This window comes from Cynocephalus volans, chromosome 6, assembly GCF_027409185.1.
Source record: "Cynocephalus volans isolate mCynVol1 chromosome 6, mCynVol1.pri, whole genome shotgun sequence".
Classification (NCBI taxonomy): domain Eukaryota; kingdom Metazoa; phylum Chordata; class Mammalia; order Dermoptera; family Cynocephalidae; genus Cynocephalus; species Cynocephalus volans.
In genome coordinates, this window is record NC_084465.1 from 42,474,970 (window position 1) to 42,502,201 (window position 27,232).

The 27,232-nt window shown below is 35.1% G+C and overlaps 1 protein-coding gene across 2 annotated transcripts; it reads left to right on the plus strand.

Annotated features, from left to right (window-relative positions):
* The first annotated feature begins 1,117 nt into the window (after positions 1-1,117).
* TMEM168 (transmembrane protein 168) lies at positions 1,118-25,617 on the plus strand. 2 transcript variants are annotated; one of them, XM_063099981.1, is made up of 5 exons: positions 1,118-1,346; positions 6,108-7,363; positions 16,449-16,591; positions 18,740-19,014; positions 23,652-25,617. In XM_063099981.1, the coding sequence occupies exons 2-5, from the start codon at positions 6,236-6,238 to the stop codon at positions 24,197-24,199; spliced, it is 2,094 nt and encodes a 697-aa protein (XP_062956051.1). In that variant the 5' UTR covers positions 1,118-1,346; positions 6,108-6,235; the 3' UTR covers positions 24,200-25,617. The 2 variants fall into 2 exon arrangements, with proteins under 2 accessions (XP_062956051.1, XP_062956052.1); XM_063099982.1 differs by lacking the exon at positions 6,108-7,363.
* Positions 25,618-27,232: the final 1,615 nt, after the last annotated feature.

Here is a 27,232-nt window from a genome sequence, read left to right on the forward strand (position 1 = left end):
TTATCCTAAGGGGATAAACTATCTAAAGGTTTTGAGGTTTTAGGGTGTTTTTTACGTACATCATCTCATTTAATCCCTACAATAACCCAGTAAGGTAGGTTTTATCAGCATTTCATTTACATATGAGGAAATGGGCTCAGATTATTTGACCTCTCTAAGAGATACAAGTAGTAGAAAATGATGGTGGGGATAGAAAACAGGTGGGCTCGAAGGCTTCTTGGAAAGGGAAAGGGAACTCATACGTATTGAGGGCCTACCTTATGCCAGAAAAAAAATACTGTTTCACTGAATATTCACAACAACCTTGCAAAGAAGATTTCGTTATCACTTTATAGATGGAGAAATCGAGATCACAACCAGGATTCAAACCCCAAGACTATCCGGCTCCACTGCTGTTGTGAAATGCTGCCTCCAAATATCTCCATACAGTGCGTTCAGAGTACAAATGAGAATCAGCCTTGGGGTGTGAAGAACCATCAGGATGCCAGACGTGTGAACGGATGAAAGAGTAAGACAGGGATGAAGAGGGGGAATGGAAGAAGCCAGGGCGGAGGAGAGCTAAGGGTGTCGGTGGAGTACAGAGGCCCAGGCGGTGGATTAATAGTAGACTTAATTAGAAAAGCAGGCTGGGGCTAGACCAGAAGGGCTTTAAAGGCGGGCCTAAGGAGTTGGGCTTTAGCTGGTCAGCGGACACAAAGCCATATATTATGCCATATATATTAAAGAGCAACAACGCCTCCCGCAGTTTTTACGGTCCACGTGTGGCCGTCCCGCCCGTCCTGACCCAGTTTAGGTCCAGCCTGAGGCGGTGGCCTAGATGCCTGATGGGCACAGCCAGCCTGATCCTTGGCGGTTCTCCGCCGCTGATTCCAGGTCCCAGGAGACGACGTTGGCCGGAGCTAGGGCGACGCCTCAGGTGAGGCCGTTGGCACTCGCTCAGCAGCCGGCGTACCCGGGCCCGCGGCGGCGCGGCGGGTTTGGGCGGACAGAGGGGCCGGGCCGAGTACTCGCGGGGGCCGAGTACTCGCGGAGGCCGAGCGTCGCGAAGAAAGCGCGCGTCGCGCGGTTTGACCCTGGCGGCGTTCCGTACCGTCGCGGATTCGGCGGCGGAAACATGGCGGCCGTGCCTGGGCCGGTAACGGAGAAAGTTTCTAACGAGACTGGCCTGTACTAGTGCCTGCGGCCTCGGGGCCTCGTTTCTTCTGTCGTGCCACCCCCGTCCCCAGCCTCTCGTCCCGTTCCGGGTCTCAGGTTCCGTCCCAAGCCCTGTCCCCTCCCTTTTACAGTGTTGGCCTCGGAACAGACTCCGAGTGTTAATAGAGCGTTGGCGGCGACGGCCGAGTCAGGTAGGGGGGCCGTGGGGTGAACGGTGGGGCGGCCAAACCTGGGCACAGACACTGCCCAGGACTCCGCGTGGCCCGGGGCCCAGCTCCTCCCAGCCGGCCACCCGGCACAGGGGCAGGATACCTGCCTCTGGAGGAGTCGACGGTGGCGGTGGACGGTGGAGAGCGTGGGCGCCCCTCTCGGTATCGCCCAGCGGTTACCCTCAGCGGGGTGGTCGCCTTCTCCCGAGGTAGAGGGGGTAGGAGAGAACAGCCAGGCCCTTCATCGGGCCTCCCACATCTCACTAGAAGGAGGCCAAATTGGAGGGAAATTGCTATTGCAGCTCAGTTACTGAGAGTAGGTATTCGAGATGCCATTTTCGTACGAGATGGGCGCAAAGAGTTATTACCAACTCATAGGACTAAGCCCTTAAATTCCCTGACCCTGCTTTCTCAGTGTGATTCTTTGAGCTTTTGACACTTTTAGATGGGACAGAAGTAGTTTGAGGGACAGATGATAGAAGTGATACAGTGTGTCTCGAGCCATTCCCTAGAGGTAGGACAGAAAGAGAACTTACTGGTCTGGAGGAATTTGGGTGAATTAAGTGGAGTCTGGAATAAGCCCAAGAGAGAAACAAACCAAAAATTCATGGAATCTCCCATAGCCGTACTATTAGCTGTGGAATACTAGACAAGTTATTTACTGTCTTTGCGCATTAATAAGTGTCCAATAACTGGTTACCATTATTGTTAAATGTAGTTATTTTTGTTTTAGTCTTTACTTTTCAACAAGTATTTGGTGAATACCTCCTGATGCCAGAATTTCTGTTAGACACTGGGCATACAGTATTAAAGACAAATCCTCAGAGACCTTGTGATCTACTGGGAAATACAAACATTAAACAAATGATAATTAATATTTTTATATTATAGGGAAGTACAGGGATAATATAATGGGGTGAGGGGTGATCTCCCTGAGAAAATGATTGAAGCTGAGACCTGAAGAGTTGGAGTAAGCCAGGTGTGAGGATTGGGGTGGGGCCAGGAGGAGGGAAGGGAAAGGAGAGGGAATAACATTTGTGCAGTTCGTATTGAAAAGTATGGCTGGAATACAAAGTATGAGAAGAACACTGGTAACATGAGGCAGAAGAGTTATTCAGGTCCAGTGTGGAGCACTTTATAGGGCATTGTAAGGAGTTTAGCCTTTATTGCTGAGAGATGGGAAACCATTGGAGGGTTTTACATAGCAGAGTAACGTGATAAATTTTAGTTTTAAAAAGAACACTTCTTAGAGAAGGGCAAGAGTGGATACAGGGAGAGTTCAAGCATGAGACAATGGTGGCCAAAATTGGGATGGTGACCTTGGAGGTGAGACGACGTAAACACTTAAGAAATATTTAAGAAGAAGAGTGAACAAGACTTGGTAAGGATTAAATGTAGGTAGTGAAGGAGAGGAGTATTAGAATAGTATATGGTGGGCCGACCCCGTGGCTCACTCGGGTGAGTGCGGCACAGGGAGCGCAGCAGCGCTCCTGCCGCGGGTTCGGATCCTGTATAGGGATGGCCGGTGCGCTCACTGGCTGAGCGTAGTGCGGACGACACCAAGACAAGGGTTACGATCCCCTTACCGGTCACAAAAAAAAAAAAAAAAAGAATAGTATATGGTGCTTTATAAAATAATCAAACTCTGGCTGTGATTAGTAAACTTTTCCTAACTTATAGGTTGACTCTCTGTGCCCTATTTTTATCTGTCTCTAGTGTATTTTTTTTTTTTTTTTTTTTTTTTACTGTATCATTAGTGATGGCAGACAAATTGAAAAGGATTATAATACTTTTTTTTTTTTTTACTTTCTGATTCAGGCTGTGTGTCTTTTGAAGAAGGTCAGAATGGGGAAAGACTTTTGTGAAGTAGCCATTTAAAAATAATTACCTGCCATGTTGTTTTTGGCCCATAAGAAGGTGGCTGCATATATTCCATGATATGGATGTACTGTCCTTTATTACCTTGTTTACGTGTTTACATTTACTTTGTTTCCAGGTTTTTACCTCTGTTAACGGTGCAGAACAGAGCTAGTGCTTTTATTCCTATAGGTAGATTAATATATGTGTGCAGTTAGGTAAGGTGATAATAACTGAAGACATGGAAATAAATGAGATTGCTCAGAGAAAAGTGTAGTAAAAGAAAAGCTTACATTTGGGATTGAACATCCAAAGGATAAGTTGAGAATAAAGAGCCTGAAGGGAGACTGAGAAGGAGAGACAAATGAACTAGGACGAAAATCTGTAGAGTTGGTCTTTGAATGTTAAGGGGAAGGAAAGGCTTCAAAAGATGACAGGAGTTAATGGTGTCAAAGGTTGTTTAAAGAATGTGCAGGATACTGAGTGAAAAGTACACATTGGATTTAGGAATTTACAGGTCATTTCAGAACTTGGCAGAGCAGTTGTTGTGTAATGGTAACCTCTGTTCAGTGGTTTGAAAAGTGAGTGGGTAAAAAAGTGAAGCAATCAAGTACTAGCTGTCAAGGAGACAGAACACTAAACTTGGTAGAGGTGATGAAGATGAGCAAGGATTAGTTTTTATTTTGTTTTTGTTTCTTTGTATTGTTTTAAAAACAGATTTACAGTTGTTTAAGTGCTAATGGATAAGAGAAAGTGAGAGTTTGAAAAGAGAGGAGAGAACGGGAAGACATACACAGTACAGTGGGCCCTCCCTGTGGGTGATTTTTGCACCTGCAGATTCAACCAACCATGGATCGAAAAAAATCAATACAACAGTAAACGAATAATACAAATAAAAAGCAGTAAAGTATAACTATTTACGTAGTATTAGATATTTCAAGTAACCTAGAGGTGATTTAAAGTATATGGGAAAATGCATGTAGGCTATATGCAAATACTACACCATTTTATATAAGGGATTTGAGTATCCTAGGATTTTGGTATTCAAGGGGGTGCTAAAACCAATCCCTGGAGGATACTGAGGGACACTGTATGGCCAAAAGATCTAGCCTCAGATAGAGAAGGAACACCCGTCTTTCCTTGTATCAGTAGATATACGTAGAGGTGGGTTTGTGGTGTTGGAAACTCTAGTGAACTCCCTTCTGATGACTTTATAGGAAGCAGAATCATCTGGTGGGAAGTGGTGTCAAGAGATTTGAGGAGAAGGAAGAGAGGTTTGAGTGGTCACAGAATGAGAGAGTGTTGACCAGGGAAACACAGAAGGATGTCTTCTTAATTTAGAGTGGGACCATTTATCCTAGTGTGTGATTTTTCCCCCCTCCGACTGTATTCAGTCTGAGCCCAGATTGTACCATCAATATTTGAGGATATATATTCCAACATATTTGTTGAATGATTGTACAAAAGACAGTAGTGGTGTTAAAAAACAAAACAAAACAAAAAAAACCTCAGTGCATTACAGTTTTTATTAGTTTCTCACACTGAAGTAAAAAGTTAAACCAAAATATATTAAAGGAAAACATTTTCTTTAACATTGGGTAGTATCTTAAGTAAGAAATGATTGAATGAAAATGTAATTAAGGAAAATCAGTTGGAATACTTAATTAAATACAGTTGTAAAAAATATGCTTGTGGAACATACAGAAGTAGAATTAGTAATAATACTTGGAACCACCCAGAGACCACAAGTTTGTTTTAGTGACATTCTTCTCCAGCCAGATAGGTACTTAAGGGTTAATTCCATGTTATTTCATGCTTCTGTTGGTGTACTGCTATTAAGAAAGTATAAATAAGGTGATCACAAACTAGTTACTTTTTGAATATCTGATTTTCTCCTTGGATATTCAGTGTGACTATAGCCATTGCAACAGATCAGTTCTTTTGAAACAGTATACTGGAAAATTTTGAAGAATTATCTTATAGATGGCTAAATCATTTTTTTGGCCACTGTCATGTTTTAGCTACAAATTTGGGGGGCACTCAAGGTTGAAATAATTATCTGGGTCTACTAACAATCGTTTTAGTAACTTTAAAAAAAAAATAGAATTGAAAAGTTCTTCATTTTATTTTACACTGATTGTTGGTAAGCATTCCAGTTTTTCAATTTTGACTAGGACGTTCAGGAAGGAATTGGTTTGTTACAGAGATAGTATTTAGATTTAGAAAATAAGTTTGTCAATCAAAGTAGTTTAAGTAGAGGTAAAAGTACGGAGAGAATTACGAGTCAACTTTAGAGACTGAGTAACTTTAATACAGTTAAACTTTACTTCTAGTAAGTTTATTAGTTAAACAATGTAAAGACTAAGATCTTATAGCATTTCAGAGCTGCTTGTATAAAATGTAGGGGATTTTAGGCAGATAGTAATGGTTGCTACTACTGTATACTGGTGCTTTTCAAATTAGAGGAATGATGAAGTCCCCTCATTTCTGTTTAGGAGCTGAGTAGCTTCCCATTGTGCCAAAGCTGTCTGCTACAATCCAAGCTAAATCAACATCTCATATTTGTATGTTGCTGAAAAACCAGGTACTGGAATAAGAATGGATTAGGCAAATTCTTCACCATCTCTGGAAGAACAATTCCATTGATGGTTATTCATTCATACTATCTTAGCATATGATGAGTAGGTAGCACAGCCATTTTCGTTTGGATAAACTGCCAAGTTTTTAAGCCTGAAACAGTTACCATTAAGATATATGCAAATCAAGTTTTAAATTGAATTTCAGAAGAACCTTTATGTTTCACTTATCCATTATTTTATATAAAGAAAATTCATATAAAAGGTTAACTATATAAAATTAATACTGAATTTTTTTTTTTCTTTTTAGATCACTATAAACAAAATTTGCATCTGAGAAAATGTTGAAGTAGGAGTTACTGATACATTGGATTTGCTGGATGAAATACAAGCAGTTAATTTTGTAACGTGGGGAAAAAGCCTAAATTGCCAGATTACATGTGTAAATCACTGCGTTACTGCTTTAGTCATTGTCTCTATTTAGCAATGACAAGACTGGAAGAAGTAAATAGAGAAGTGAACATGCATTCCTCAGTGCGGTATCTTGGCTATTTAGCCAGAATCAATTTACTGGTTGCCATATGCTTAGGTCTTTATGTAAGATGGGAAAAAACAGCAAATTACTTAATTTTGGTAATTTTTATTCTTGGTCTTTTTGTTCTTGGAATTGCCAGCATACTCTATTATTATTTTTCAATGGAAGCAGCAAGTTTAAGTCTCTCGAATCTTTGGTTTGGATTCTTGCTTGGCCTCCTATGTTTTCTTGATAATTCAGCCTTTAAAAATGATGTGAAAGAAGAATCAACCAAATATTTGCTTCTAACTTCCATAGTGTTAAGGATATTATGTGCTTTGGTGGAAAGAATTTCTGGTTATGTCCGTCATCGACCCACTTTACTAACCACAGTTGAATTTCTGGAACTTGTTGGATTTGCCATTGCCAGCACAACTATGTTGATGGAGAAGTCTCTGAGTGTAATTTTACTTGTTGTAGCTTTGGCCATGCTGATTATTGACCTGAGAATGAAGTCTTTCCTAGCTATTCCAAACTTAGTTATTTTTGCAGTCTTGTTATTTTTTTCCTCACTGGAAACCCCCCAAAATCCAGTTGCTTTTGCATGTTTTTTTATTTGCCTGATAATTGATCCTTTCCTTGACATTTATTTTAGTGGACTTTCAGTAACTGAAAGGTGGAAACCATTTTTGTATCGTGGAAGAATTTGCAGAAGACTTTCAGTCGTTTTCACTGGGATGATTGAGCTTACATTTTTTATTCTTTCAGCATTTAAACTTAGAGACACTCATCTCTGGTATTTTGTAATACCAGGCTTTTCCATTTTTGGAATTTTTTGGATGATTTGCCATATTATTTTTCTTTTAACTCTTTGGGGATTCCATACCAAATTAAATGACTGCCATAAAGTATACTTTACCCACAGAGCAGATAACAATAGCCTTGATAGAATCATGGCATCCAAAGGGATGCGTCATTTTTGCTTAATTTCAGAGCAGTTAGTTTTTTTTAGTCTTCTTGCGACAGCGATTTTGGGAGCAGTTTCTTGGCAGGTAAGTTTATGGTTTGTCTGTCAATGCCTATGATATGTGATAAAATGCTAATAATCTCAGGAGTTGAAATTAGAATTGTAAGGTCAAGTTCCTGATTTCAAAAGGAGATTCTTTTTTGGTGCTTATTTAATTTTGTTCATGGAATTGAAGCACTATTCAGTGCTTTTTACTATTCATTTTGACAGGATAATTTATTTTGAACTCTAGCAAAGAGGTACCAAAATGTTAGGAATACTCAGCATGTGACATGCCTCCCACTTCCTGATTGTTCATTAGTGAAACACTCGTAGATTAAAGATCTGTAGAATACTAGCATTTGAAGACTGTTTGGAGATTGTATTTTAATCCTTTCAATTTACCAATGAGAAAACTTGAAACCAGAGAAGACATATGCAGTCAGTGGTACTAATTAGAACCAGGTTACCTAGCTTCTATCTAGTCCCTGGTCTTCTCACTACAGCACATTTCTTTTATGTAGCCATTTATTTTCCTGACGATTTTATGTAAAATGTGATTAGATATATATAAAACAACATGTCAGATTCTTAATTATAGATTAGAAGCTCTCCTAAGAAAGAACAAATGGGTTTTACAGTACATTTGCTGCCCAAAAAATGTTTTTTAAAAAGGTCCTTGTAGACAAAGACATTCAAACTGTAAAGTTGGAGTTTTTTATCTACAGTATTAACAAACCCACATATATTGACTATGCACTATACTGGGTGCTGAAGATATCAAGATGTCTCTGTCTTTAAAGAAGGCACAGTCTCTAATAGGGGGGGAAGAGGCTGGCATGTAAACAAACAATTATTATTGCAATGTGACAAATGCTGTAATTTGAGTAGATCAGGCTGGGATGTGGGCATAAAGGAAGGTCAACTCTGCTTGGTTCAATTTTCTGCTTTGCTCTGGTCTGTTGCTGCAGAGTGATTTCTAGATGTGAGTGTTTGAAGGAAGAAGTGGAGACTTGCCTGGGCATGGTGTTTTCTGGGCACTGTGGGCTGGGGCAGGGAGCCTGTGTGGGAATCAACAAAATGATGGAAACATCTTGGGTGTTGCCTGAGGATATCTTCTTCACTTTGCTCTACTTGCTGGTGCCAGGGATTATCAGAATTGTGATAATGTCAGAAACTAACAAGAGTTCTCCTTTTTCCTCTCCTCTCCTCTTCCTGTGAGCTCCTTCCCCATCCCTAACTACTTTTTCTTTTACAATCAACCTTATTCATGCTGGATACCTTTCCAGGTGATCAAATACTGTTAACCAAATATTTTCTTGGCCACCAAATTCTTTCTTTTTTCTTATACCAGTGGTCTTCAAATAGAGTATGTGTACCACTGTAGGTACACACAACCTTTCCAAGGAGTATGTCAGCAAAGATAATTTTTCAGAGAATCAATTTCCATATTATTAACTTTTCATTCCACTCTTTCCTAAAGTTGATCTATTTTCAGAATATTCCTCAATTTAAGTGGGAGTGGTATCTCATTGTGGTTTTGAGTGTCTCTAATGACTAATGAGCATCTTTTTAATGTGTGTATTAGCCATTTACTTATCTTAGTTGTAGAAGTATCTACTCAAATCTTTTGCCCGTTTTAAAATTGGATTATTTGTCTTGATTGAATTTTCAGATTTTTATATATTCTGGATAGAAGCCCTTTATCAGATAAGTGACTTGGAAATGTTTTCTCTCACTCTGTGGCTTATCTTTTCATTTTCTTAATGATGCTTCTTGAAGAGTAAAAGTTTTTAATTTTACAATATCCAGTTTATCAACTTTTTCTTTTATGCATCTTATCTAAGATTTTAGTATCTTATCTAAGAAATCTGTGCTCGATCCTAGGTCACAAAGATTTTTCTCTGTGTTTTCTTTTGGAAGCTTTATTGTTTTAGATTTTATATTTTGATGTATGATCCATTTTGAGTTAATTTTTGATTATGGTCTGAGATAAGTATCTATTTTTTTTTTTTTTGTATGTGAATGTCTAATTGTTCCAGAACCATTTGTTGAAAAGACTGATCCTTCTCCCATAGAATTACCTTGGTACCTTTGTCCAAAATCAATTAAATATAAATTTAAGGCTTTATTTTTGAGCTATTTTGTTATATTAATTTATATTTCTATCGCTATGCCACTACTGTGCTGTTTCATGAGATATTTTCTAATTTCTGTTGAAATTTCTTCTTTAACCCATGGGTTATTTATAAGTTTGTTTTGTGATATGTTAATATTTGGGGACTTCCTATATTTCATTCTGTTGCTGATTTCTAATTTAATTTCATTTTGTTGAAGAAAATAACGTGTATGATTTTAGTCTTTTGTTACGACTTGTTTTGTGGCCTGGCATGTGTTTTATTCCATGCTCACATGAAAAGAATGAGTGCTGTGTTATTAAGTAGAGTGCACTCCCTATATATACCAGCTAGGTCAAGTTGGTTGGTAGTGTTGTTCATGTATCTGTATCCCTGCTGATTTTCTGTCTAATTCTATCAATATTGAGAGAAAGATATTAAAATCGCCATTATAATTGCTGAATTGTCTATTTTCTCTTTCATTTCTGTCAATTTTTTTTTTTGCCTCGTGTATTTTGAAGCTCTGTTCTTAAGTATATGACTCTTTTATCATTACGATAAGCAGCATATTTGATTAGTTAAAACAGACTGTGTCGCCTGCAAAGCTTAAAATATTAACTATCTGGCCCTTTACAAAAAAAGTTTGCCAACTTTTGTTTTAGACCAGTGCTTTTCAAACTTTAACATGCATACAAACATGTGGGGATCTTGTTAAAATTCTGGGGATTGGAATTCAGTAATTTTCAGGAAAAGCCTGAGACTGCATTTCTAAAAATCTTCAAGGTGATACAAAACTTCCTGATCAGCAGCACGTCTGTTGAGTGTCAGGGTATTAATTTAGCTATTTAAGACTAGTGTGAATCTACCTGTGTTATGTCCACATTCCCCAGTTTTGTAACTGCTGTCTATGGTGTAGGCATGTGTGTCTTGGAGGCATTTAAATTTTTTTTAACTTAATTTTAATTTAACTAATCTTCAGTGGAAAGATATCCCAAACTGCTCATCCCAGTGTATTGTGAGATGTTAATGAGTGTGCTTAGAGAAAAAATACTGAATAATGGAAATTATTCATAAGAACATCAGAAACATAAAATGCCTAGAAGTAAGTTTTAAAAGACACTTAGGCTACAAAACTCCACTGAAGATTATAAAAGAAGACTTCAGTAAATGGGAAAACATACCTTCTGGGATAGGAAGACAACACTGTGCCCTGCAGACATTTGTTAGTATAGTGGAAATATATAGGAAAAAGGTGGAGCCATTTATATAACAGTCATATTATAAATTTGCTTCCTTGCCTTGTGTCCTGTTAGTGGTCCAACCTGTATTAAACAGTCAAACCTGGTTAAGATATACAGACTGGTAATGCCCCAGCTCTCTGGAAGAAACAAACAAGAGAAAACCATCATGCCCATTAAGTTAAAAAAAAAAAAAAAAAAAAAAAAAAAAAAAAGCAAAGATTAATACATAATGTTAGGAAACTGGAAACTATAAAAAGTGACGAGGCAGATTTGAAAAAGAACTAAATAGAAGTTTTAGAATCAGAAAATAAAATACCTGAAATTAATTCAGTTTGCAAGCTTAGCAGTAGATTAGACAAAACTGAAGTGAGCATTAGTGATCCAGAAGATATAATTCAGAATAAGCAATGCAAAAAAGCAGCACAGAAGAAGAAAAAAAAAAATACAGAAAATACTGAACAGAAGAAAAGTGTAAGACTCAAAAGGATACAATAAGAAGATCTCATCTGTGTTTGGAGTCCCTGAAAGAATGTGGGGAAATAAAGGTCTTCCATACTTGGAAGGATAGAAAAATAGACCAATAGAAAGAAGAGAGAGTCCATGAAAAATAGATCCATGAATACTTGATTTATGGTAAATATGGCACTGTAATATGGAATGGTTGATATTTTCAGCAATTGGTGCTTGGACAATTGGGTGTTCATATAGAAAAAGAAATGAAATTGGGCCATTATCATGAACAAAAATCAATAACATTTGGATTACAGACCTAAATGTGAATGGCAAATAAAGCCTTCAGAGGATAACATAAAATATCTTCTTGAGGTTTGGATGAGGGAGATTTCTTTAAGAAGGCACAGAATGATTACATTACAATTAAGAACTTATGTTAAGCAAAAACCAGAATTAACCAATGAAAGACTTAAAATATATTGAGAACAAAACAAAGCTGTAAATCAATGAGAAAAAGTCCAGCCCTGTAGAAAAGTGGGCAAAATATTTAACACTTCACCAAAGGTGAAACCCAAATGATCAAAGGTACTTAACCTCATTAATATTAATAATCAGAGAACTTGATATTTATTCTAGTTTTGTTTATAATAGTGGCAGATTACAATCTAAATGCCAGTCATAAGGGATTGGCTAATTAAAATCTTATACATATTATAGGAATGCTATTTGATCTTTACAAATGATTTAGAATTATGTCTGAGTTCACAGAAAATTATGTATTCGATTTTGGAAAAAATATCCCTACATGCACATATGTATACATATATGAGTATGTATTTGTGACTGTATATATTTTGCATTAAGTCTGGAAATATTTCAGAAGGTTAGCTTTGTATGGATGATGCTACTTGGAATGATTTTAATCACTTACCATTTTTGCTTATTTGTATTTTTCAGTGTTTCTAAGTTGAGCATGTGTTGTGTTCCTTATATATTGCAAAATAGGGTGTACCAAAATAGGACAGTATATACATTTATTCATTGTGGGAGTGAATTTTAGACTTTTGATTGAAATTTTGATCAGATGAACTACTCTGAGTTAAAATGTGTGTTCATACGTATGGGCATATGGTATGTGCAGTAGCAATATCTAAAGATGTAGTTCAGGACTGAGTGACTATCGTCCTTCCTTTTTCTTTTCATTTATTTTATTTTATTTTGTCGAAATACAATGTGGTTGATTATTGTGGCCTATTACTGAAACCTCGCTTCCTCCTCCCTTCCTCCTCCCTCTCCCCTCTCCCCTCTCCCCTTTCCCTCCCAGCAATGTCCTTTCTGTATGCTTGTTGTATCAACTTCAAGGAATTGCAATTGTTATGTCTTCTCCCCTCCCCCCAGGTTTTTTTTTTTATGTGTTTGTGTGTGTGTGTGTGTGTGTGTGTGAATTTATTTATTTATTTTTAGCTCCCACTAATAAGTGAGAACATATGGTATTTCTCTTTCTGTGCCTGACATGTTTCACTTAATATAATTCTCTCAAGGTCCATCCATGTTGTTGCAAATGGCAGTACTTCATTCTTTTTTATAGCTGAGTAGTATTCCATTGTGTAGATATACCACATTTTCCATATCCACTCATCCGATGATGGACATTTGGGCTGGTTCCAACTCTTGGCTATTGTAAAGAGTGCTGCGATGAACATTGGGGAACAGGTATACCTTCGACTTGATGATTTCCATTCTTCTGGGTATATTCCCAGCAGTGGGATAGCTGGGTCATATGGTAGATCTATCTGCAATTGTTTGAGGAACCTCCATACCATTTTCCATAGAGGCTGCACCATTTTACAGTCCCATCAACAATGTATGAGAGTTCCTTTTCCTCTGCAACCTCGCCAGCATTTATCGTTCAGAGTCTTTTGGATTTTAGCCATCCTACCTGGGGTGAGATGGTATCTCAGTGTGGTTTTGATTTGCATTTCCCGGATGCTGAGTAATGTTGAGCATTTTTTCATATGTCTGTTGGCCATTTGTATATCTTCCTTAGAGAAATGCCTACTTAGCTCTTTTGCCCATTTTTTAATTGGGTTGGTTGTTTTTTCTTGGAAAGTTGTTTGAGTTCCTTATATATTCTGGATATTAATCCTTTGTAAGATGTATATTTTGCAATTATTTTCTCCCAATCTGTTGGTTGTCTTTTAACTCTGTTAATTGTTTCTTTTGCTGTGCAGAAGCTTTTTAGTTTGATATAATCCCATTTGTTTATTTTTCCTTTGGTTGCCCGTGCTTGGGGGGTCGTATTCATGAAGTCTTTGTCCAGTCCTACTTCCTGAAGTGTTTCTCCTATGTTTTCTTTAAGAAGTTTTATTGTTTCAGGGTGTATATTTAATTATTTAATCCATTTTGAGTTGAGTTTAGTGTATGGTGAAAGATATGGGTCTAGTTTCATTCTCTTGCATATTGATATCCAGTTATCCCAGCAACATTTGCTGAAGAGGCAGTCTCTTCCCCAGTGTATAAGCTTGGTGCCTTTGTCAAAGATCCGATGGCTGTAGGTGTGTGGGTTGATTTCTGGATTCTCTATTCTATTCCATTGATCAGTGTGTCTGTTTTTATGCCAGTACCATACTGTTTTGGTTATTATAGCTTTGTAGTATAGTTTAAAGTCAGGTAGAGTTATGCCTCCAGCTTTATTTTTTTTGCTCAGAATTGCTTTGGTTATGTGTGGTCTTTTATTATTCCATATAAATGTCTGGATAGTTCTTTCCATTTCTTAGAAAAATGTCATTGGAATTTTGATGGGGATTGCATTGAATTTGTATATCACTTTGGGTAGTATGGACATTTTCACTATGTTGATTCTTCCAGTCCATGAGCATGGGATATCTTTCCATCTTCTTGTATCCTCTCTAATTTCTCTCAGCAGTGGTTTGTATTTCTCATTATAGAGATTTTTCACATCCTTGGTTAACTCAATTCCTAAGTATTTTATTTTTTTGGCGGCTATTGTAAATGGGCAAGCTTTCTTGATTTCCCTTTCTGCATGTTCACTATTGGAGAATAGAAATGCTACTGATTTTTGTGTGTTGATTTTGTATCCTGCTACTTTGCTGAAATCATTTATCAACCCTAAGAGTTTTTTTGTAGAGGCTTTAGGCTGTTCAGTATATAGGATCATGTCATCTGCAAACAGGGACAATTTGACTTCATCTTTTCCAATCTGGATGCCCTTTATTTCCTTCTCTTCTCTGATTGCTCTGGCTAGTACTTCCAACACTATGTTGAATAGGAATGGTGAGAGTGGGCATCCTTGTCTAATTCCTTAAATGAAAAACTTTCAGTTTTTCCCCACTCAGGATGATATTGGCCGTGGGTTTATCATATATGGCTTTAATTATGTTGAGATACTTTCCCTCTATACTGAACTTATAGAGGGTCTTTGTCACGAATGAATGTTGAATTTTATCAAATGCTTTTTCAGCATCTATAGAGATGACCATATGGTCCTTGTGTTTGATTTTATTAATATAGTTTATCACATTTATTGTTTTGCATATGTTGAACCAACCTTGCATCCCTGGGATGAATCCCACTTGATTGTGGTGAATAATTTTACGTATGTTTTGCTGTATTCTGTTTGCTAGTATTTTAGTGAGGATTTTTGCATCTATATTCATCAAGGATATCAGCCTGTAGTTTTCTTTTTTGGTTGTGTCTTTACCTGGTTTTGGTATCAGGTTGATGTTTGCTTCATAGAATGAGTTTGGGAGATTTGCGTCCGTTTCAATCTTTTGGAATAGTTTGTAAAGAATTGGTGTCAATTCCTCCTTGAATGTTTGGTAAAATTCTGCTGTGAATCCGTCTGGTCCTGGACTTTTCTTTGTTGGGAGCCTTCTGATAACAGCTTCAATCTCCTTTATTGTTATTGGTCTGTTCAGATTTTCTATGTCTTCATGGCTCAGTTTTGGGAGCTTGTGTGTGTCCAGAAATTTATCCATTTCCTCCAGATTTTCAAATTTGTTGGTGTATAGTTGTTTATAGTAGTCTCGAATGATTCCTTGTATTTGAGATGAATCAGTTGTAATATCACCTTTTTCATTTCTAATTTTTGTTATTTGAATCTTCTCACTTCTTTTTTTTGTTAGCCATGCTAATGGTTTGTCAATTTTATTTATCTTTTCAAAAAACCAACTTTTTGATTCATTGATCTTTTGTATTGTTTTTTGGGTTTCAGTTTCATTAAGTTCTGCTCTGATCTTAATGATTTCTTTCTGTCTGCTAACTTTAGGTTTGCATTGTTCTTGTTTTTCTAGTTCTTTAAGGTGAAGTGTTAGGTTGTTCACTTGCCATCTTTCCATTCTTCTGAAGTGAGCATTTAATGCGATAAATTTTCCCCTTAGTGCTGCTTTTGCAGTATCCCACAGGTTTTGATATGATGTATCATTATTTTCATTAGTTTCCATAAAGTTTTGGATTTCCTGCTTGATTTCTTCTTAGACCTATATGTCATAAAGTAGAATGCTGTTTAATTTCCATGTGTCTGTATAGTTTCCAGAATTTCGTTTGTTATTGATTTCTAATTTTAATTCTTTTCATTTAAATGGTCCTTTAATTTTTTCTGCTTTTTTATTGCAATTAATAGCTAATCTTGCATCCTCCTTTTAATGTTTCTTCTGCCTCCCTATTCTCTGTTCTGCTTTCAGGATGTTTAAATGTCCTTAGTATTTTCTTTTTGTTCTTATTACAATTTTGGATTTAGACATATAGAGTTTTCAAGGTTAAACTATTAAAAAAGTGGAGTTCGTTTTGATAGTTTTAGTATCTTAAATTTCCATAAGATTTTATGCTCATAATTTCTGGACTTTTTTGACAGGTAAAAATGAGCCCTTTTTGAAGTACCCTTTCTAATTAAAGTAAATGAACATGTTATTTGAAAAATGATTTGTAAGGCATGTGGGTTAACAGGAGATTTGTTTTCTGACATTTTCCCTGTCATATGAAAAAGTGGTTATGATTTGTTTTGTGGTTTTTTTCTTACTGTTAGGATGGGATGTTATTTGACAAATTAAAAATATGTCATGCTTTTTTGCCACAGCTTCCACGAAGCTTAAAGATAAACTTAGGGTTCATGCCACTAACTCATTCATATATACTTGTGTTCTTTAACTTAAAATTATTTTTCAATCATTGTCCTTTTTATCCTTTTTGGGAGTGGGGTAAAAAATGAGAATCAATGTGCATGTATGTAAATATGTAGAGACATACAAAGACATAAGTGCATTCATACCTACTTTATAAACATGTTTTGAATTTCTTTTAGCCAACAAATGGAATCTTCTTGAGCATGTTTCTAATCGTTTTGCCATTGGAATCCATGGCTCATGGGCTCTTCCATGAATTGGGTAACTGTTTAGGAGGAACATCTGTTGGATATGCTATTGTGATTCCCACCATCTTCTGCAGGTACAGTAACCTAGTACAGTTAGTAATAACTAGATGACTCGTAACATTTTCTTAATATTTGTATAAATATAAAATATAGTTTTACAGCCATAATTCCGAAATATAGTATGCTGTATCTTATTCCAAATTTGTAGAAAACTTTAAGTGGTAATATAATCTTCAGGGTTCAATTTAAATTTTGATAAATATGATTAGCTTATATTTTAGCTAGAAATAAAAAAAATGAATCAATTTTTTAAGGTAATGTTCTACCCTAAAGGGAGTACAACTTGCTTAAGAAAATGTCCTGTGAAACAACATGGTGAAATATAATAGAGTGTGCACTGAAACTGAGAGTCCAGAATTCTAGTTCTGTGTTACCAAAGCAAAACTTCTCTGAACCTCAGTATCTTTATTTAAAATGCTAATACCTATTTTGGTATATTATGAAGAGCTAATAAGAATGAATGTAAAAACACTCTGCACATTGAAAAATATACAAATTAGGAATTCGAAAGATTGGCACTAAAGTTTAATTATTTGATTGCAGTTTTATTCCAAAATAATTTTTGCCCCCGCATGTATGGGAATTCTATATGAATCTGTACATATTGCTACATTTTTTTTTCTTTTATAGCTAAATACCTGTAAAATAGAAAAGTTCTTTGTCGTTAATGAATTCTGTTAACCAAGTTTTCATCATGCTTTCCTTGGGGATAAAAGAAAAAAAACCCACCTTGAAATCAAAAAGTTATCTCATTTTAGATATTTGACAAAACTCCAAAACAGGGGCCGGCCCATGGCTAACTCAGGAGAGTGTGGTGCTGATAACACCAAGGCCATGGGTTCAGATCACATAGGGATGGCCGGTTAGCTCACTGGCTGAGCATGATACTGACAACACCAAGTCAAGGGTTAAGATCCCCTTATTGGTCTTCTTTTCTAAAAAAAAAAAAAAAACCAAAACAGACTCTCCATGTTAAAGGCTTGAGAAAAAGTTTAAGATTCTCATAAGAAATGAAAGACACAGATTCTTAAGGCTCCCATAAAGTAATAAGTGACAACTCTGTAGAAAGGATGTTTGTAAATGGTAATATACACAGTTAGATTTTTATTCCATTGTAATTTTTGTTTATGTGTTGTGTATTCTTTTACTTTTTTGATTGTTAAATGTTAAAATATGTAACAAAATGTTTTATTTTTAATGAAAACTTAAAGGATTAGAATAGTATTGATAAAGCAAAATCTAAAGTTTTCTAAATTCCTGATAGAAATTCCTTTTCTGGATGGGAGTGATGATTTTTTCACCCTTAATATTGATAGTATAAGACTTGGTCTATCATCTTTACTAGAGTACCATTTTATATTTGTTCCAGAATCAGATCTTAATGTTCAATTAGTGTTCAGTAGTATAGGCAATGGATCTAAGGGGGTTTTTTTGTTTTTGTTTTTTTTCTAAAAAGATGACCAGTAAGGGGATCTTAACCCTTGACTTGGTGTTGTCAGCACCACGCTCTCCCAAGTGAGCCAACCAGCCATCCCTATAAAGGGATCCAAACCCATTGCCTTGGTGTTATCAGCACCACACTCTCCCAAGTGAGCCACGGGCCAGCCCCTAAGATTTAATAATTGTTTTTAAATGCTATTTATTAATAGGTAATTTCTTCTTTGATGTACCTTAAATTAGTAAAACTTGAATACAACTTTATAAAGACACTGTATAGTACAGAAGTTAAATATATAATTAAAATATTGCTTCCATATTTAGTGTTGAATTTTTTGTTTCTCAAGAATAAAAAGTTTTTTCCTTATAATCCCCCCAGGTGTTCTTGAAACAATGTAATCCTGCTTTTAAAAAGTCTTGTCCAATATGTATCATTTGGTGAGATATGAATAAAAAAACAGTAGTACTATCAACATTTGGAGATATTCTCCTAGCTTTTAGTATGGTTATTGTTTTACTGATAAATATAATTTTTAGAAACCAGGTTTTAGTTTTTCAAGTTTAATTCTTAACATTATAAGAATTTTAGAAAAGATGATTTTTAAAAATCCTGCCATTTAGTTAGCAACTATTTTGCTTCGTAGATAATCAAATATAGATGACAGATGAGAATGTGATCTAAAATGAATACTTCTTAAACACTAAAATAATTTTCTCTCCTTCAGTCCTGATGGTCAGCCAACATTGCTTCCACCAGAACATGTACAAGAGTTAAATTTGAGGTCTACTGGTATGCTTAACAATATCCAAAGATTTTTTGCATATCATATGATTGAGACCTATGGATGTGACTATTCCACAAGTGGACTGTCTTTTGATACTCTACATTCCAAACTGAAAGCTTTCCTCGAACTTCGGACGGTGGATGGACCTAGACATGATACATATGTTTTGTATTACAGTGGGCACACCCATGGTACAGGAGAGTGGGCTCTAGCAGGTAAATTCATCTTTGGCAATTTTACTATTGTGAAGATACACATATTTGGGGAAATCTATTCTTCACACAGAGACTACCAAGTATACATATGACTTGTTTTTCTTTTCTCTAGCATACCCGTTTAGCATAATTTTAGTAATCTCTAATGATAGAGTTTTGAGAATTATGACTTGTAGTGATTGGAAGGAAAAAATATCTGCTTGATCTGAGACTTATAACCAGTTTCCCTTTAAAGTATTTTCAGAATTATTAGATATAGTTACGTTTTTCAGAAACTGATCAACTTCTTTGACTAGTATTTTAAGTGTTTAAATGTTAGGGATGTAGATTTCAGTAGTCCTTCACATGTGTAGTTTTATTTATGTTAGAAAGTTCACCAGAATTTTAAATAGCAGGCAATGTGATACGGTGGGAGTAGCGCCTATATCAGGAGACCTTGGTTCTGGTCCTAATTTACGACAATAGTATTATTTTAGGCAAGTTACTTAACTTCTGTTGGCTTCAGTTTTTTCATCTGTAAAATGAGGGGGTAATATCAAATGATCATTGAGTTTCATTCTAAGGTATAAAATTCTGTAGGTTTTTTTTAATGCTTTTAGGCTGTTGAAAAAATGTAAAATCAACTTTGGGTTACATATTTTATGGGAAAAAAGAAAACGCTTTATTTCTTGAGTTACTGCCAAGAGGAAAATGAGATCTGTATGTAATATATAAATTTGTTGTCAATCTTCCCAACTATAAGTGAGACCCCATAAGTCCAGGGCTTTGTTTTATGAATTTCCTTAAGACCTACAGCAGAGCCTGGCATGTAGTACGGGATTCTTAAATAATTGATCGGTGTTTGAAATCACTGAATGACTCATGGAAAAAGAAAGGTAATTTTCTTATTTTAGATTAGAAATAGTACTTTTATGGAAAAAAAGCAGGATATAATTAAATCTAGAAGATTTTTGATGTTTTAAACCAAGAATACATACAGTAATAAAGTATTCATCAGGTATGAGTGGAAACATGTATTCAGGTCAAAGAAAAAGATAAACAAAAATAATATAGAAAGACAGAAGCAGAGCTGCCAATACAAGAACTCCAAAAGGAAAATTCAAGGTAAAGTAAATTCAATTTTAAACTAGCATGATCTCACTAATTTCGTGCCAGATCGATACCATTACCTCTATTATCTTCATTTTCCTAAGGATGAAATGGAAGCTGAAAATGGTCACTTACCACTAAGTGATAGAACCATGGTTCAAGCCCAGGTCTGCCTTATTCCCGAAGTGTGTTTTTCTCCCACTGTACCATTTTACCACCAAAAGCAAAAGTCATGATAATAGAGAAATGGCATATTCTGGTTAAGTAGCTATTTTTGTAGCATGGATCACCCATTTTCAAAAAATTAGAATATACGAAGAAGTACTTAAAACTACTTAAACATAGTTTGCAAAATCATTTACTTGACCTGTAACTTTTTAAATGACAATGTAGAAAATGACGTTTTAACTGTTATGGCTACTTCAGTTCCATGCAAAGTATCATGTTGTGCGTATTTTAACTAACTACAAGAAAAATTTACAGAAATAGAATTTCAGGCCTAAAATCAGGGATTGATTATTGAAAACTTATACAGTACTTATAATAAACTCTCTCCAGATCAAATGGGAAAAAGGCATAATTTTGGTGGTCACGCATATACCCTCTAGATATTTTTAGGTATTCTAAGAAAGTTATTTTAAAAGTAAGCTTTTTTGTGTGTTTACATGAAGTATTTATTACCTAATACAGATATTTTTCAGAATCTTTGCATTTTTCTTCTTAAATGCTTTACAATTTGTTTCAAATATTTTTTAAAAATGGCTTTGGAAATAAATTCTAGTTGTTCAGTTTACTAATATTTATGTCAGTTTCTCTTACTCAGGAAAAGTAAGACTAAGATAAATAGTATGTAAATCGGTGTTCTTAAATTTTTATCCATCATGATTTGGGAATAATTTATGAAGACTTATGAACTCTAAAATAGTTACATTTTAGGTAAATGTTTAGCAGTTATGTTCTGGAATGATATCTTAAAAGTTATAAAGTATGTTACCAATAAGTTGACCATTATAGAATTCCTTTATTAGCCATGATTTGTGACTCTGTCAGTTTATTATAAAAAGTAAAAATTAATAATAACAGAGAAAGCATAACTTGACACGGCCCTCCCTTCCCTGAGAAAGAGTAGGTTTTATCCCGTAACTCAGCAGCTGCATACTGTCACAGCCTCAGGTACCTCGCCCACTTATAGGTAACCAAGTTGAACCAAGCCTGGAAGCTCTTTTTTCAGCCAGTTTATGCCCTGGCCTGTCTTAGACATAGCCCTTGAAGGCTGATTCTGCCTCACAAATAGTATTGAACACCCCTGCTCTGAGGAAAATGCTTTATTTAATCTATGTTTGCCCTTCATCCCATGCCTTTACTCACAGAATTTCTTAGAATATATAGTCTTACATATATGGGGTTTCATAATATGGAACCTGATATTTTTTTACCTCTTTGCTTGAGGGTAAAAAACAATTATGGTAATTATAAGAGAGAAATAAATGAAAAAAACTAGATAATCTGTAAAGTAGTTTGTCACAGATAAACATAGCCTTTAAAAAGTAGTTTCAGTTACTTGAAATGTATCAGATGGTTGTTATCTGAGATAAATGTAAGTACTTTGCATCTGAGACAAAAGCCAAATGCAGCATAGAACCTATTCATAGGAGAAAGCAGAACAAAATAAGAGACGAGAAATAGTTTAAACTGCTTTAATGTTGCTTTAAGTCTCTTGTTGATATCTAAAGAGCATTTATATAAGAGAATTAGGTTAGAATGTGCTAAAGAATATGTACTGAAATAGTTGTGGATAGCATGTTATACAAATTCCATGTGCCACAAACACATCATTGCCTAATAGCTTTTGTAATGTGTCACCCTCTGATCTCTAAAGAAATTTAATAGAGCTGGTAATAAAGAACAGGTAACATTTGGCCATTTTTGAAAGAGTGATATCTTCTGGAGGTATATATGTGGAGACCATGTATTGAAATAGTGCCTCTGAGATGTTATGTATGAGTGTTAGAGCAATTCATAAAACAAATTTTTCATTTTCAGAGTCTAAGATACTGCAGGCTGATGAATAAACTGAATATTATAAAGACTGTGATATAGCCTGGCTTTAGAGGTTATATTACTAATAGAATCCAAATTCTAAGGAATTCTTTGTCTCTCTGGTGGTAGCATTTTGATGGTTCAGTGAAGAGGATGGTTGCTCTTGGTGGAAATTTATATTCTGAAGTTAGGTTGCTAGATCTTGTGGTAGTAAATTTCAGCATATTAGAACTTTTTCTAATTATAATAGTAACATGCTCAATGTAAAAATGTCAGAAAATATAGAAAAGTATTTTAAGAACCACCTGAAAGCCAGACACCTAGCAGTAGCTACTGCTATAATTTTTATAGACATGTTTCGGTCATGCTTTTTCTCCTAATATCATAGACATTTTCTTGTCATTAAAATTTCTTTATAAATATTTTTAAATTCCCTCCTAAGTTTATACCATAATTTATTTCCATTCCTTCTATTTTAGATTTTATGCTTCCAGGGATAGCAATGGGAAAAAGATTTTAATATGTAATTTTTTTTGTTCCTCCTTTTGTTCTTTCCTTAGGATAGATTTCTAGAATTAGAATGATTGTGTCAGCGTACCATTGAGAAAGGGCCAGGACAGCATTTGCCTCAGGCACAGAATTTAAGGGAGTGCCAAAAAACTCAATAATCAAGATAAAAAATACTTTAATGTAATATACTTAATCAAAATTAATACAAAATTTATGCACCGTGAACTAGATGTAAAACCTACTCTATAAAACAGGTTTCTAGGTCAGAAATTTATCTACTTTACACCTCTGAGTATATATTTTTTAATCCTTTGTTCTTCAGGTATGAAACTGATATAAATGCAAATCCATTCTTAATCTCATTATAGGCACAGGTAGGAAGAGTGTTTCTCATTTAGTAGGTACCTACATATGATGATAAGGAAACATTGATTTATCAATGGGGAACAGGGGTCAGCAAACTTTTTCTGTAAAGGGCCAGATATTTTTAGCTTTGTGGGGCAAAGATCTCTGTTGCAGCTACTCAGCTCTGCCATTGTAGAGCAAAAGCAGCCGTAGACAGAATGTAAATGAATGAGCATGGTTATGTTCCAATAAAATGTTATTTATGGAAATAATTATATGAAATTTACATTTTCTATAATTTTCATGTTATAAAATATTCTTTTGATTTTCTTTCAACCATATAAAAATGTAAAATCAATTTTTAGCTGTCAGGCCACACAAAAATAAGTGGCAGTCTGGATTTGGCTCACAAGCTGACCCTGGTTTAGAATATTAGCTTTCCTGTATAATTTTAATTGTTTTTACTAAGTTTAACTATATAAAACAACTTTTTAAATTTATCATAACATATTCCTTTTTTTATGTAACAGGTTTTTTTTTTTTTTTTGCTTACATATTTAATTCAAAGAATTTAAAGAAAATACACTTAAGATGAGAATCTTCTTAATGAGAGGCTTGAGAATTTATTGCTCTACTGAATTTTCTCTTTACAGGTGGAGACGTATTACGCCTTGACACACTTTTAGAATGGTGGAGAGAAAAGAATGGTTCCTTCTGTTCCCGGCTAATTATTGTATTAGACAGTGAGAATTCAACCCCTTGGGTGAAAGAAGTGAGAAAAATTAATGACCAGTATATTGCAGTACAAGGAGCAGAGATGACAAAGACAGTAGATATTGAAGAAACTGACCCACCTCAGCTGGGTGACTTTACAAAAGACTGGGTAGAATATAACTGCAACTCCAGTAATAACATCTGCTGGACTGAAAAGGGACGCACAGTGAAAGCAGTCTATGGTGTGTCAAAACGGTGGAGTGACTACACTCTACATTTGCCAACTGGAAACGATGTGGCCAAGCACTGGATGTTACATTTTCCTCGTATTACATATCCACTAGTGCATTTAGCAAATTGGTTATGTGGTCTGAACCTTTTTTGGATCTGCAAAACTTGTTTTAGGTGCTTGAAAAGATTAAAAATGAGTTGGTTTCTTCCTACTGTGCTGGATACAGGACAAGGCTTCAAACTTGTCAAATCTTAATTTGGACCCCAAAGCAGTATATTGAGAGTTCATACTCCAATTATCACTAACTTGCCATTTTTTAAATGCTTATTTTTGTTTGTGGAAAATATCTTGGTACTTCTGTAGCTGTTTTCACTTTGTCTTTTCTCACGTAATTATGGTTATATGTAAGGTGTTAGGAATAAGCATTATTTTATACTAAAAGGATGTAGGGAGTCAAATACTGACTCTGTATAAATGCGTAAGAGATGTTAAAAATAACAATGCACTTTCAGCAATGTTTGCTTATGCCTCTGAATAGAAAGAAAGTAGTTGTCTGTGCTCTGCAATGGCCAGTGAAGAATTACTAATGCCTTATTTTCTAGGCATAGATTAGAGAATGTAGGCCAGACAAATAAGTTTACTATTTTAAGAAAACTACCAATTTACTTACAGAAGATTCTTTTTTTGTGAACAGTAGGTTTGAGTCCAAGACCATTTGAAGAACTACAAACCCTTTCTTTGAAAGGGAAGAGACCTGCCCAAAATTTGCTTATGTACTCCATCACTTCAGATGTCTTGGTTGTGTCCTGTTACAAGTATAGCAGAGAAGCCCAAATTATTTTTTAGACCAGAACATTATGTAGGTAACTGTAAAAGGCTATAGCCTACAAGTTGCTCCTTCATGCATTGGTGGGGGTCCCTGAAAACACTTTCCCAGGGTAAACTTAATGTTTTATTAAGGAGCAATGTTTCCAGCTACAAATTTCTTCCAAATAAATTGTTTTTCTTTTCAAAAAGTACTCATAAAACAAATCTAGCAATTTCTCATTGACGGATTCAGTCGTCTGCTTTTAAATATTCAGAAAAGATTTTGATCTTTGTAGAGTTAGTTCTCGGCTACGAAAATTATTTTTCAAATCCTCATTAGTGATAACACTTTTTTCTAGTGAAGGTCAAATGATAGGAAACAGGTTATTTCTTTTCTTGTGTACATATAATATATTATGTAACAAAGTATTCACATTGGCAGTTTTAGTTAAGCATAATGGTGTGGTTGTAATTTTTAAAAACTCAGTGTTTTGTCTGATTGAAACAGTCCCTGATCAGGGTATCTCCTAAGAGGTAATTCACTTCTTATTCCCTTCCACTAATCCTTACATTCTAAATTTTTATCTTTGAAAAATAATAATAAGGGAATAGAATTAAATTGGGGGATAATCTTTGTTGTTTTAGTGGTGTGACTCCTCACCGTTGAAGCCATTTTTCCAGCCTCAGAGAGAGGAAATAATTCCTCTACCATTTTCTACCTGGTGACTTGAAAATTGAAGTTTTAGGAAGAAGTCACTTAGTGTCAGGGAAATTGTATACCACTATCTATGCAGCATTGTTATAGTCTGATTATTTCTGTGTTTTGAATATGATTTTCCTATTGCTTTGAATAAAATTTTGTTAAAAATTTTATATAATGTACAAATAATTATTGAATATTTTAGAATATTAAAAATGGTAGTCATAAAATGCCCATGTTTTCAAGTTCATGTTTGGTAGCAGGCTAATTTGAAAATTTTTAATATTTGGTTAAGTATTTATGTTAGCATCATCCAAATGAAATAGTATAGTGTTTTATTACTGTTCTACTATTCAGAAATAGTGTACTAGAAAAGCCAAGTGTTAAAATTATGAGCTTATAGCTTAACAACTAAATTAATGTTAAAATCTCCTTTTAAATTTCTCAGCCAACAGTGAGCAAGTTAGCTTTAAATAAAACATATCTCTTCATTCTGAGAAAGCCAAATATAAAACTATATTCTGCACTCTTTAAAAAGTAGTATTATTAAGATGGTACTAAAAATTACGTTCAAAAGCTAGAGAGTTTTACAGCCACAGTGCTAACTTTCTGATAATATTGTCTATGACAGTACAACCAAAGAAGGTCTTTGGGCTAAAAAAATATGACTTGAGCCAATTTATTAACAAAAAAGTTATGAAATATCCACTTTGATGAATTCTTCTACTCAAACAAAACTGTGACTATGGGATGGTATCCGAAATTAAAGCTGCCAATTTTAAAAAATTAACTAATGTAACAGATAGTGTCTACTAAAAAGAAAGAGGCAGTATGGAGATATTTTTCAATATAATTTGACTTTATATTTGTTTCCTTATATGATACCTTGCTAAAACCACAAAAGCACTAGCACTTAAAAACATCTTTTAAAAAATTGTACACTATTGTATGATAAATTAAGGAGCCAAGTTCTTTCTCTCCCCGTGACTTTTCAGCTATGCTGTTACTTCATTCGATAACTTAGTTTGCTCTGATTTAAACTCTTCTTCCCTAAGAAACTTAGATTTATCTTTTTATAGAATTCTATCTAGTTGTTCTTAGTAAACTCCAAATTCTATGGAAAAGAGATTTTTTCAGAGGATCATTTTTGTAATGTTTTCATAAGTTTTATGTCTTTAAATTACTCTTAATTAAAATTCATTTTTATTTAGTGCATTAGTGGGTAGATATTTGAAGTAAAATCTTCATTAGAATCTATTTTTGTAACTGTATGAGAGTACTTCAAAAGTTTCATGGACAGATTTGTAATATCTTAATTCTATTTTTCCTCTTTTTGAAGTGCCCTCATATAGTTTGTTTGTAATTTTTGGCTTAATATATTTGCTGTTTTGGGTATTGCTTTTTATATGTATTCTTTCACATTTAGAGCTTAATCTCTTTTGAAATAACATTCTACATTACCTTTCCACAGTTGGTGTGATAGTTAATATTATGTATGCCATAAGAAAATGATTTAAGAATGTGATTAGATAGGGCCAGCCCCGTGGCTCACTTGGGAGAGTGCAGCGCTGGTAGCACCGAGGCCACGAGTTCAGATCCTATACAGGGATGGCCGGTGCACTCACTGGCTGAGCGTGGTTCAGATCACACCTTGCCAAGGGTTGCGATCCCCTTACTGGTCAGAAAAAAAAAAAAAAATGTGATTAGATATATTTGATAATAAATGCTCAAAGGAGTTAGATCTGTCAGTACTTTTGAATGTCTTCTCTTCTGTCTTGGAA